At 44.1% G+C, this 13395-nt stretch overlaps 1 protein-coding gene across 3 annotated transcripts in view; it reads left to right on the top strand.

Moving 5' to 3' along the window:
• LAMA5 (laminin subunit alpha 5) overlaps window positions 1-13395 on the top strand; it is a 223032-nt gene that overhangs the window by 127227 nt on the left and 82410 nt on the right. For all 3 annotated transcript variants that reach the window (XM_082225741.1, XM_082225740.1, XM_082225739.1), the window contains exons 14-22: window positions 527-661; window positions 1921-2055; window positions 3678-3815; window positions 4660-4712; window positions 5734-5833; window positions 6572-6624; window positions 7501-7606; window positions 9262-9361; window positions 10655-10811. In XM_082225741.1, the coding sequence (XP_082081867.1) occupies window positions 527-661; window positions 1921-2055; window positions 3678-3815; window positions 4660-4712; window positions 5734-5833; window positions 6572-6624; window positions 7501-7606; window positions 9262-9361; window positions 10655-10811 (977 nt within the window). The remainder of the gene's footprint in view (window positions 1-526; window positions 662-1920; window positions 2056-3677; window positions 3816-4659; window positions 4713-5733; window positions 5834-6571; window positions 6625-7500; window positions 7607-9261; window positions 9362-10654; window positions 10812-13395) is intronic.

The following is a 13395-nucleotide window of genomic DNA, read 5'->3' as shown; positions in this document are numbered from 1 at the left end:
CAGTTCTCACGAGTTCCTGTTGGTTGCACAGGGGCATTTCGGTATGTGTAGGCAGTGTACAGTGAAGTCTCTCTAAAGCTCAGTGGCTGTACTTGCACCCTTCCTCATTGTTCCACTGGAATCCTGTTTGGCTTTGTTCCTTCCCCCTTGCTCTGCCACTATACCAGTATTAGTCAAAAAGCTGAACATTATTTGAAAAACACAAAACTGGAAGCAGAACAAATTCTGCTAAGCCAAGTAATTATATGAAAATATTTTTCATTGTCTAATGCCAATAGGACGACAGGATTTTCATTTCCTTAGTACAAAATTTGTGTTTATTTTTTAAAGGCAGCATAGATTCTTGAGTATGGGTTGGTGGGTGCAGATCCCGATTTCATTAGACCTGGCATTGTTCTGTCCCTTGTGTGCTCCCAAACACCTATCCTGTTAGCCTGCTTGGCCCATACTTAACCTTTGCAGTGATGCCCAAGTCCTCTATTTGAGACCCCAAAGTTCTGAACCCTGGATATTATTTTCGTTGCAGTTTGTGGCTGCAGTGCTGTTGGGACATTGCCAGAAGGCTGCGATGCCTCTGGAAGGTGCTTCTGCAGGCCTGAATATGTCGGGCCTCACTGTGACCAGTGTAGCGTTGGCTATCACTCATACCCTCACTGCCAAGGTATGCCAGGTTGTGAAACGGCTAGCAGGGAAGAGGCAGAGTCTGTAATTAATTGACACGAAAGAAAGAAGTGTGCATGCACACAAAGGCTCATACCAAGAACTAACTGAGTTGGTCTTTAAGGTGCTACTGGAAGGATTTTTTTTATTTTGACAAAAGAAAGAAGTCTCTCTTCTATCAAATCAAGACCTAAGGGAAAGGGTGTTATCTGCCACTGTTGTTGTGAAGAAAATCTCGGAAATGGGTGCAATGCATCTGCTAAAACCTGGGGTATTTCCCCTCCCCCTCACGTGCATTAGATACCTCCAAGTGGAGCTAGTTTCCTCTATTGCTCGAAGGCAGAGAACTGTGACTTCAAAGGACACTTTAGGCTTTCCCTTCCTGTTGACGTCTCAGTTCACTTCCTGCCTTTGTTCGGAGCAGAACACAGCTCTCCCTTGTATTTTCCAGCTTAAGATCTGCCCTCTTTTCCTTGTGATTCTTCCCTTTTGTCTTTCTGACTCCTGTTCTTTTCAGATTATCTATACCTTGGCATCCTTTCTGATTCAGTAGTATCAGTGTTCTCTTCAGAAACAGGAATGTTCCCAAGCAGTATTTAGGGAATTTGTACCTGCATATTGCCTGTAATTTAAAATGGGGGAGAAGGTATCCAGACACATTAAAGCCCCCTAAAAGTATTTATGTGACAATGCCAGCTATCACATGGCCCTGCCACCTAATAGGTACAAAGGCTCATCAATGCTAGTCAGCTGTGTGTATGGACGTGGCTATTGGAACCTGCTTGTTCTAGAACAGTGTGAGGAACCTTCACCCCTCCAGGTCTTGTTGAATGACAGCTCACATCATCCCAGGTCCTTGATCCTGCTTGCTGGGTCTGCTGGGCATTAAGAGTATAGAATAGAATCATGGAAGGGACCATGAGGGTCATCTAGTCCAACCCCCTGCAAAGCAGGAATCTTTTCCCCAACGTGGGTCTTGAACTCACAACCCTGAGATTAAGAGTCTCATTCTCTTCCAACCGAGCTGTGGATCAGCAACATCTGGAGGGCCAAGGGTTCCTTCTACAAGGACACATAGCTTGGCTCAGGAGGGAAAGTTCAGCTGCCTGTTAAGAGAATGTGGCATTTGGTTTGGAATGAAACAATTAATTTTACAAGCAGACAAAATAATCAGATTTTCCTAGCGTGTGAAAAGCATGTTGGTGCCCTCGCTTATTGACTTCTGCAACCTCTTTGTGTGCTTTCCCCACCACCCCACAGCTTGCTCCTGCGACCCCCGGGGTGCTCTGGACAACGACTGCAGCCCTGTTGGTCAATGCCATTGCCACTCAAATTATATAGGCCACACATGCAACCAGTGTGCCCCAGGCTTTTATGGGTACCCTACCTGTACAGGTGAGTCATGTTGCTATACCAACTCTGCAGTTCTTTGAGTTCACAAGGGTCTTTGACTTCAATCCCTTTTATAATTTGGTTGCAGGAGTATGTATGCTTTATTACGTGAGTTTTTTTGTGTTTGCTTCTTTGAAAATGATGTGAAAAAAGGAGTAGAGAGGTTACACAGGTAAATGGTTGGAAAAATCATAGGATTAGGATACTATTCTCCGTGCATTAATTGCCATCAAGATGGCATACAATACAAATATGCACATGTGGTTTCCTTGGTTAGATTTCATTGCTCGTTATCAAAGAATTGCTGTAGGATGCACTGTCCCTGAGTCACACAGCTGATAGCTTCTAACACTTTTATATTCTCTTCCTCTGCTAAATGTGGAAAACGTGATCTCTGGCCAACTGGCTTGGCATTAGCTTCCAGTGCTGATATTGGCAGTGTGTTTTCGAAGAGGCTGGAAGCTTAGATCTCACGGACGTGGTGGAAGAAGGCCATTCATTTATTTTGTTCCTCGTTTATTAGCACCTAAAAAATGCATGATGCAATAGAAACAAGTATTGAGAGAGGAACATAGGCACGATGCAGTGCAAAGTCTTAAAGGCCATCAATTGCCGTACTATAATAAAACAATCAAACATTTCCTTTTCTTAGGTGGCAACAGTTATGTTAAGCGTTTCCCAGTTTAAAGTCTTTGTTGGCCTAAGAAGCTCTTTAGGTGTTATATGTAAAAAAAAATTTAAAAAAATTGCATGCCCATTTTAGAGTTTCATTCACTCAAGGCAAGAGGGAGGGGACCTTTCTAATCCCAAGGGCCGTGTTCCCTTTTATGCAACCTTCCAAGGGCCACATGCCAATGGTGTGCGAGGCTAGAGGCAAAAGTGAACAGAATATTAGATGTGAATTACACCTTTGTGAAGCAGGCTAGTTGCTTCACTTACACACATCCCTCTCTGTCTCTCATACAGGCAAATAAGATTGCTCTCAACTAGGGCCAGGGCCTTTTCAGTACTGGCCCCGACTTGGTGGAATGCTCTGTCACAAGAGACAAGGGCCCTGCGGGACTTGACATCTTTCCGCAGGGCCGGCAAGACAAAGCTGTTCCGCCTGGCCTTTGGTTTGGACTCAGTCTGACTCTTATGTTTCCCTCCCCTTATGGTTTTGATCTATGGGCTACTTTTAAAATGAGGCTGCATTTTAAATTGTATTTTAACCTGTATTATAAATTGTTTTTTTTCCTTCCCTATTATGTTTTTATTGTAATTTTACTGGTGTTAGCCGCCCTGAGCCTGGCTCTGGCCAGAGAGGGCGGGGTATAAATATTATTATTATTATTATTATTATTATTATTATTATTATTATTAACAACAACAACAACAATAACAACAACAGGAGGTGCCGGTACTGCATTCCCTTGAGTACCTTCTGGGGGGAGCACTGCAGGCACCTAAATAAAAAATGGAAGTTCTTAAGAAAAAACAGTTGTTTTCTCTCCCGTTTTTGTGGTATTTATGATGGTGCCGCCAACTTTGGTTTACATGGGTCCTTACTTTAAAAGTCTTACTGTCTGTCCTAACGCTTTCTGGCCTGTCTTTTTTTTTTCTTTTCTTTTTTGCATCCTCCCCAGCTTGCCACTGTTCCCCAGAAGGCTCTCTCTATGGCACCTGTGATCAGGAGACGGGGCAGTGCAGTTGTCGGCAGAGAGTCATGGGGCTGCGCTGTGATACCTGCATTCCTGGGGCTTACGGTTTCCCACAGTGTGAAGGTAGCTCCGCCTATTCCACCTGCTGTACAGCTTTCTGTGTCACACAAACATGAACTCTTGATGTGAATGTAGCTCATCCTCAGAACCCGAAGCCCCAGGCAGCATCAGCACTGCTTGATTAAAAACAAAAAAGTAAATAAACGTGAATAGTGTGGAAACGAAAAATTTCTAAAATTAATGGATTTTTATGCAGAGCTCATCCGCAAACTTCACTTGGCAGACCAATTTGCTTTTCACTTTTTTTGTAATAATTTTTTACTGGTTTTCATCAGTGTATAAACAAAACAGGAAGTTTCCTCCGTGCTTTTCACTTTGTTAAGTGCTGCTTTGGAATGGTTTTTCCTGAGCTCTGATACCACTTTTTCTTTTGCTCAGTGCCAATCACAACCCAGTAGCTGCCCCACCAGAACCACAATACAGTTAAAGTATCATCCAGGAAAACTCTGTATTGCTTTTTATCCTATTTTATATTGAGTTCATTTATATACGGCTGAACATTTTCAAAAACAAACAAAAACAAAAACATTTCCTAAGTGGTTTTACACCCTGTGTTAAAAACAACAGATAGAACATTGGGAAATATTAGAATAAATGAAAATCAAATATAAAATTAAAAACCTCCACAAATTTAAAGCATTATAACTAACAGGAAAACAAAAAATATTTTCTTAAACATAAAGAACAATCAATACAAGTAAACTCTAAAAACAAAAACACAATAGAAAATCCACATATAAAGTATTAATAGTGACTAAACTGCATCTAATCTTTCCCCACTTGGCTGATTCCATTTGTTATATGAATCTTATCTGTTTATGTGGTTGTTTTTCTCTCTCTGTTTCAGTGGGCTCATGTAATCCTGCGGGGCTTGCAAATGCAGACCCTTCCCTGCCAGTGGTGAGTACTTCCTGTTTCTGTTGGATCTTAGTTTTGATTATTTTATTCTTTTATGCATCATGTTGAATTTTTGAAATTTATTATACACCTCATTGAGTGTCATGAAAACTGGCATCTCCGCATCATCCAAAAGAGTGGGTGCTTTGCATGCAGGAGGTTTGAGGTTCAATCTCTGGCGTCTCTGATTGAAAGACCAGGTAGCAGATGATGGTGAAGAACTTTGGGCTAGATTTATCTACCCAGTTCCGTAAGCAGAAACCAGTACAAGGATTCCTGCTTGTGCAGCAGGGCTTTGCTGCCACCAGAACCAAGCACAAGGGGAAGAGATGTGAGCCAGTGTAGTATAGTGGTTAAAAGCGGTAGACTCGTAATCTGGTGAACCGGGTTCGCTTCCCCGCTCCTCCACCTGCAGCTGCTGGGTGACCTTGGGCCAGTCACACTTCTCTGAAGTCTCTCAGCCCCACTCACCTCACAGAGTGTTTGTTGTGGGGGAGGAAGGGAAAGGAGAATGTTAGCCACTTTGAAACTCCTTTGGGTAGTGATAAAGCGGGATATCAAATCCAAATTCTTCTTTGTCTTCCTTTGGGCAAGCAGGCAGATCAAGGAAATGATCTCCTTAGCGCAACATTGAATTCCACCCTCTGCCTGAGGCTCTGAATGGTGCCACTGCCAGAGAGTAAACAATACAGGTCTAGATGGACATAAGGCAGCTTCCTGAGTTCCTAATCTACATTGCCTTTGATTGTCTTGATCATGGGTAGGCAAACTGAGGCCCGGGGGCTGGATCCGGCCCAATCGCCTTCTAAATCCGGCCCATGGATGGTCTGGGAATCAGCCTGTTTTTACATGAGTAGAATGTGTGCTTTTATTTAAAACGCATCTCTGGGTTATTTGTGGGGCGTAGGAATTCAATCATCCCACCCACCCCAGCTGAAAAAGTTTTCTGACCCCTGGTCTCTGTCTCTCTCTCTCTCTCTCTCTCTCTCTCTCTCTCTGCTTCCCCCTTTCCCCTCCTCCTCAGGGGTCCTGCGAATGTCGAGCCTATGTGGAAGGTGAAGCTTGCGATAGGTGCAAACCGCTCTACTGGAACCTGACTCCAGATAACCCATTTGGATGCATGAGTAAGACCCTTCCCATGTCATTCTTCCAGGAAGCCGCTCATCCAAGCCTCTCTGGTGATTTAAGGAGAAGAGGGTTTCCATTTCTCCTCCTCATTTTCTGAACACATTGCGGAGGCGAAGCTATGGGGGCAGGGGAAGCCTTTTGACATGGGCCACAGCCAAACAGAATAACTGAGGTGCTCTGGCATCCTTTAATGCTGAATGGAAACAAGGATCAGCAGAGCAAGTATGGGAAACCAGCAAAACTTGTGCTATCTTAAATTAAGGTGGGCTAAGTTGCCCTTATTCGAAACTCTGTTCAGGAGTGGGGCTGCTGCTGGCTGACCTGGTCTGAACCTGGCAGAGTTAAAACAAGATACTGCAATCAAGTTTGATTTACTCCACTCTTTTTGCTAGTTTCTCTCTCACTGTTTATATCTACCTGTCTGTCTGTCTGTCTGTCTTTCTGTCTGTCTATATATCTTGGGGGAGCCATCAACTGTCCTGGGGTAGATTAGTACACAGCGTTAGTTTAGACCAGCTCATTCCAAGTTTTTGCTGAATGTCCTCTTTGCCATTACATAGCAGATCAAGAGTTTACAACCACGACTGTGACTTCTGTTTGGGGCTTTTACTGTCCTACTGACTTCTGCCATTTCTGCCTGCCTGTCTGAGGATTAGCTGGCGTCCAGCTAACTTCAAGTTAATTGCTGGATAGACTTGAGGAGTCATCTCACTACCCCTTTCTCTTTCCCCTAGGCTGCCAGTGTGACACCATGGGGACAGTTGCAGGTGTTGCTGAATGCCAGCAAGTAAGTTTCACACCGTGTGATGAAATCCACTCTGAGGTCCCAGCTAGGACCCAGGTCCTGCCAGGAGAAACACTCGCCTTGATGCCTTTTTTACCTTGAAACATATCATCCCAAGTGGAACAAGCCATTAGAAATCTCATCTTAACTCCTGGTCTACAGAGCAATCCTGCTGCTTCCTGACTCTTTACCAGTGCATTTTGGCAAATGCACACCAGATGACCAGAAGCATTCTGGAGATATTTCACTTTTCGTGCAACAGCATTATTACAACACTGATTTATTTAGAAATTTGTTGCCTGCTTTTCATTATTAAGTAATCCCCAAACAGGGCACAGTCCTAATAAAACGCAATCTGATCATACAACCAATCAGTGAACAATGAAGCCGTCAAAACAGGCAAGAGCACAAAGATATAAACTAAGTGTGGCGTCACAGATTTAACCAAAAGCCTGAGTGAATATGTTGATCCTCATCTCACTTGGTGCAAAAAGCTTATAACTTTGTGCCAACTGTCTCTAAGGTGGGAGTTCCATGATAGAGGTGCCTCTTGAGTTATACTTGATTTATTCCAATGCAAGGCATGGGCAATAAAACAGGCATTGTATTTATTTTCTTTTGCTTTCATAAGGTTTCAGTAAATGACACAATGTTCTTCTAATATTTCTGTGAGCATTAGGGCTACAGCAGAGGTTTCTGGTTGTTGTTTTTAGGGCAAAGCAGAGCAGCTGCTGTTGCAGTTCGCAGCCTTTGTCCCCTTTCTAATTCTTTCACTCCTCTTCTTTCTTTGCCCATACAAGAAAAGCCAGCTAAGGACAGGGAGGTCAATTTTGGGGAGCTGCCGCAGGCTAATTTTAACATGTGGCCTGTGTCTCCTAGGGCGACGGACACTGCTTCTGCAAGCCCAATACCTGTGGTCAGTTCTGTTCAACTTGTAAAGAAGGATACTACAACCTGGAGAGCGGGAATTACTTTGGCTGTCAAGGTGTGTTCTTTTTTTTCTGTATCATGCTGCTATCTGTTAGCCATTGGGTGGGGACAAAAGTCACAGAGCCCATTAACTGGCACAGTTGTCCTGTCAACATGGGAAGCAGGGTTCCAGTGCGGGGAGGACATATTAAGGGAAAGAACAGATTTACTTAAGACTTGGTTTCTGTTAGATTAAACAAAGACATTGGATTCTTATCTCATTATACATGACTAAGCCATTTCTCACCTTCTCACCCCTTGCCTTTTCCTGTAAGACCTATTACAGTCGTTAAGAGTCGTCAACAGGCTCTTCTCAGCTATCTGCCAATCTCCCATTCCCACCACCCTTCTGAGTAATACCCCTCCCCACCTTCTCACTATATAGAAGGATCTGGCAACTTCTGTTTCAGTGTATCTGAAGAAGTGTGCATGCACACGAAAGCTCATACCAAGAACTAACTTAGTTGGTCTTTAAGGTGCTACTGGAAGGAATTTTTTTATTAAAAATAATGATAGAGTGAATCTTTCTCTCTCCATCCTTCTGAAATTTTGGCTGGCTATATGCTGTGTTGTCCTTCCTCCCAGGTATTTCTTTGCATTTTGTGGGTTGGCTTAGAAATCGTTTTCCCCTCCTTTCCAATTATTGCCAAATTTGTGCACAGCCAGTCATGCACTTCTTTTATATACAGATACATATATACACCTCCAACCCTCATATACACCTAGCTCAAACCTCGTCAAGGTAGTTAAAAAAAGGCGTGGGGGGAGGAAGATCTTGACACCTTTTAAGGAGGTCAGCTGTAGCATCAGATCAAAGGAAAGGAAGGAGGTAAAGAAGTCTCTTTAGAGAAGATTGATGGAAAGGTTGGTGGTGCAGACGCTCAGGCTTTAAAAATCAATTTCAAAAAAGTCAAAAAGGTAGAGGAAAACAAGCCATCCCAGATGAAAGGAGTTGAAAAAGGTTTATTGAAACAGGCATTACTGAGAGACGTTGATTAAACTGGTACCTATTTTATGATATACTGTGTTTTTCCGTGCATAAGACTAGGTTTCCCCCTAAAAAATAATGTCAAAAATTAGGTAGCGTCTTATACACAGGGCCATCTCCCCCCCATTTTCTTAAATCTGAGTCCCCCAAAATAGAGGACGTCTTATACATGGGGGCATCTTATAGACGGAAAAATACGGTACTTTATTTTTAGACCAAGAGAATGGAAGTTGAGCTTAGATCAAAGCCGGACACTGTATTGGGTACAGATTGAGCAGCTTCTTGATGTACAACAGAACAAAGCGTGCTAAAATTGGCTGGGTTGTTGTCCTTCATCAGTAATACAAACAGATACATCTACGGCACTGAAAGGACCGGGAGTATCCATTGCTGTCTATTTTTATTAACTGTGCAAGGCTGTATCCTTGGATGAGTTAGGATTATGGGGAGTGGTCTGCAAACGGTGATGGGGAGACTGCCTGGTAGGGAAACATCAGGCATAGCTTCTGAAATAGAACAGGGAGGCAGTGGAAACGGATCCAGGCAGGGCCAGAAGCCAACGCGAAAGCAGATACAATGGAATAAAAATAGTGTGCCATGCCACTGTAACTCCCTTTGGTGCCAGGCTATTTGGGGCCCGTTAGCAACTGCAGAATGTAAAGACGTGTGCTTCCTATCTACAGGATGCCACTGTGACATCGGTGGGGCAGCCGGACCGGCGTGTGACGAGAAGACTGGATCCTGTCGCTGCAGGCTGAATACGCAAGGCCCCACTTGCACTCAGTAAGAGGCTGGCTGCAGCTGCAGTGGGCAAACCTGTGGCGTTAGCTGCCTTGTTGTCTTGGATTTCAAACCCAGCATTAGCGTTCTGTGTATTCAGTGGGTGGGGTGGAGAATGTGAATGGGTCATTTGGGGGAACAGACTAAGTGAGATGTGCATAGATGATGTAAAAGATTCTTCACCTATGTGTGTGGTTCTGCAGGTTTTTAAGTGGGGGCAGCTGACTGAAGGGGAACATGATACAGTGGTACCTTGGGTTAAGAACTTAATTCATTCTGGAAGTCTGTTCTTAACCTGAAACTGTTCTTTAGCTAATGGGGCCTCCTGCTGCTGCCATGCCGCCACAGAGCGATTTCTGTTCTCATCCTGAAGCAAAGTTCTTAACCCGAGATACTATTTCTGGGTTAGTGGAGTCTGTAACCTGAAGCGCCTGTAACCCGAGGTACCACTGCACAGGTTTATAAAATTATGAAAAGAATTCCTCTCCCCCCCTTCTGCCAGCAATCTTGTGAAGTTGATTGGTTGGAGAGGTAAGGAGGGAAAATATCCTGACGGTCATCTATTCCACTCCTCTGCAATGCAGGAATGTGTCTGTGGCCTGTGTATAAAACATGAAAAGCTGCATGTCATTTATGTAATCATTCTGGGCAGATGATAGGTATTTTCTTGGGGTATGGATGCAAATGTTCTAAGCTAGAGTGACTGACTGCGTTGACTAAATACTAGTTTGGGTTTTTGCTTGCTTAGTTCATCCCATCCCTCCTCCCAGAGGAGGGCAACCAAAATGGTCAAAAGCCTGGAAGCGATGCCTTATGAGGAACGGCTAAGGGAGCTGGGCATGTTTAGCCTGGAGAAGAGGAGGTTAAGGGGTGATATGATAGCCATGTTCAAATATATAAAAGGATGTCATATAGAGGAGGGAGAAAGGTTGTTTTCTGCTGCTCCAGAGAAGCGGACACGGAGCAATGGATCCAAACTACAAGAAAGAAGATTCCACCTAAACATTAGGAAGAACTTCCTGACAGTAAGAGCTGTTTGACAGTGGAATTTGCTGCCAAGGAGTGTGGTGGAGTCTCCTACTTTGGAGGTCTTTAAGCAGAGGCTTGACAATCATATGTCAGGAGTGCTCTGATGGTGTTTCCTGCTTGGCAGGGGGTTGGACTCGATGGCCCTTGCGGTCTCTTCCAACTCTATGATTCTATGATTCTATGACATGTTGAAGCTGAGTCTTTCCTACATTGTGGTGCAGATGGAAACCCAGGCTGTTAAGAGTGTGCCTCACTTTTTATCTGCAGACCAGCAATAGACCATTATATCCCTGACCTTCATCACCTGAAATATGAGCTGGAAGAGGGGACTACACTGGATGGACAGCCTGTTCGATTTGGCTACAACCCCTTGGAATTTGAGAATTTCAGCTGGAGAGGATATGCACAAATGTCTTCCATCCAGGTAGGCCTTAACTCCCCACCTCTTTCCTTGGGCAGATAGTAATGGCAGCTTCAAATGTTATGGATTTCACAAGAGCAAAGCACTTCCACACAGAGAAAAAGATAAAAAATATATGCATGCTGAGAAGCTGCAGTCAGCTGCAGCTGCTCATCATCTGTACTCCAAATGTTCCTGCAATGAAATAATGCATGATCCATGCGTGAGTTTCAAGATTTTAATATGTGTAAGTGCTTGCACTATTGGAAATATGTGGCGTTTGAAGTGACTTTCAAGACGAGAGATCTCCTAAAAACAGACAGAGCCCAATGCAAGCAGTCGCTCCATATATGTGTGCATATGCTTCTACACTGAAAGCCTGTTCGTGCTAATGTGCTCTTTAGGCTTAGAAAGAGAACAGCGGGATGATAGGAGAGGTCCCAAGTCCTGGAACCGCTTCATTATGTCAGCCTTAGTTCATTTAGGTGGAGATGGCCAGGCAGGAACTATATAAGGGGACTGCCAGTTAGAAAGACAACACACAAACAGGTCTCCTAAAGGGCTATTCTCCCTCTGCATAACATCTCCCTCTCCTCAAAGGAAAGGAAAACCCTCTTTGCTTTTTCCTGTGCTGCATGTGGCTTTAGTTGCTCTTTCATCTGTTGAAGAGGGTGGCTTGTTTATTTCAGGCTTTTGTATGCTTGAATGACAAGAGAATGAGACTGTAACATCTGCTCAGCTTGCTCCCACCTGAGATGTTGTTCCTCTCTGAAATCTGGAGACCTCACAGAGAGAAAGTGTTTATGTGTGGTCTGTGTGGTTCATTTGAAACTCTCTTACAGTGGTGCCTCGCAAGACGAAATTAATTTGTTCCGCGAGTTTTTTCGTCTAGCGAATTTTTCGTCTTGCGAAGCACGGTGTCGGAAAAGTTTTGGAAAAGCTTCAAAAATCACCAAAAACCTCAAAAAAGGCTACCACACCGCGTTCTATGAGTTGCTCCTCGAAGTCAAGTCGCAACTGTATTAACGGTGTTAAGAAAAAGGAAACAAACTAGCAAAAAACGCAAGACGTTTTCGTCTTGCGAAGCAAGCCCATAGGGAAATTTGTTTTGCGAAGCAGCTCAAAAACCGCAAAACCCTTTCGTCTAGCGAGTTTTTCGTCTTGCGAGGCATTCGTCTTGCGGGGCACCACTGTATATGGCTTTATTCTTTAGGAGAGGGTTCTTAGATTAAAGATTATTTTTGTTTTATTTCTGCCCCTTAGGAAAATGGGCTTAAGGACAGACTTTCCTTGTTTTCTTTAGATTTTACTTTTTTATGGTGTCTGCTCTCTCATTCCTTGTGCCATTGTTACAGTCCCACTCTTAGCCTTTAATAGCCAGAGGCTCACAAAAGTGCTCATTCCACAATTTAGTTAATGTCTGAAAGATGCAAATGAACCTTTGAAGGTAGTCTTTGTCTTGCTATAGAAACCCCCAGCTTTCTTGGAGAGAGGTACATGCCTTGCTTAGCCTTCTTGGAAATGTCAGCTTGAGCTGGAGCACCACAGCTAATCCGCATATTCAGTTTGCACATGGTTAATCTGATTTGATTGGATTCTTGATGCCAGCCCATTGGTGTGGACAACTCCCAGTCTTTCCACTTGCATTTTCCAATCAGTTAATGTCCCAAACATGGCAGTCTTTATAAATGCCAGGAGATCCAAGAGCAAAATTAATTTTAGGCTCATAAGGCCCACACATTTTCGAATGATGCAGTGATGATTTTGAGATTTTTGAAAGTTTGCATGCAGTTTTAGCATCACAGAGAGTTGTGTGTATGTGCACATCTGCCTTCAAGAAAGATACAGGCAGTGCCCCCCCCCCGAAAAATAGGTGCTGGAACTCACCATGAAGTTGTTACAGTAAGTGCCACACCTTTTAACCAAAAAGAGAGAGGTGCTGGTACGGCGTACTTTTGAGTACCCCCTGAATAAAAAAACCCACTGGATATATGTGTCCTTAACCACCCATGGGCATTCCTATCCACATCTTTCTCACAATCAGATTGATGTGTAAACTTTTCCCATGTTAGTGTTAGGAATTATTTGCAGGGCCACTTTTGTGATTTTTACTTGCAAAATGGGAAGCAGCCTTCCTAAGGACACCGGAGCCCTGTTGAATCAGACCAAAGGTCTAGTTCAGCGTAACAGACCCTGTGATCTTGCCTAAAAGGTAAAGGGACCCCTGACCATTAGGTGCAGTCATGGCCGACTCTGGGGTTGCGGCGCTCGTCTTGCTTTATTGGCTGAGGGAGCCAGTGTACAGCTTCCAGGTCATGTGGCCAGCATGACTAAGCCGCTTCTGGCAAACCAGAGCAGTGCACAGAAACAGCGTTTACCTTCCCACCAGAGTGGTACCTATTTATCTACTTGCACTTTGATGTGTTTTCGAACTGCTAGGGTGGCAGGAGCAGGGACCGAGCTACGGGAGCTCACCCCGTCACGGGGATTCGAACCGCCGACCTTCTGATCGGCAAGCCCTAGGCTCTGTGGTTTAACCCACAGTGCCACCCACGTCTACTCCCCCTTTAATGGCATCCAAGCAGCAGGCCATCACTGCACCTTGTGG

This window comes from Podarcis vaucheri (genome assembly GCF_965113315.1).
Source record: "Podarcis vaucheri genome assembly, chromosome: 6".
NCBI lineage: Eukaryota > Metazoa > Chordata > Lepidosauria > Squamata > Lacertidae > Podarcis > Podarcis vaucheri.
Note: the sequence above shows the minus strand (reverse complement) of the source record. Positions and strands in the feature narration are given on the sequence as shown.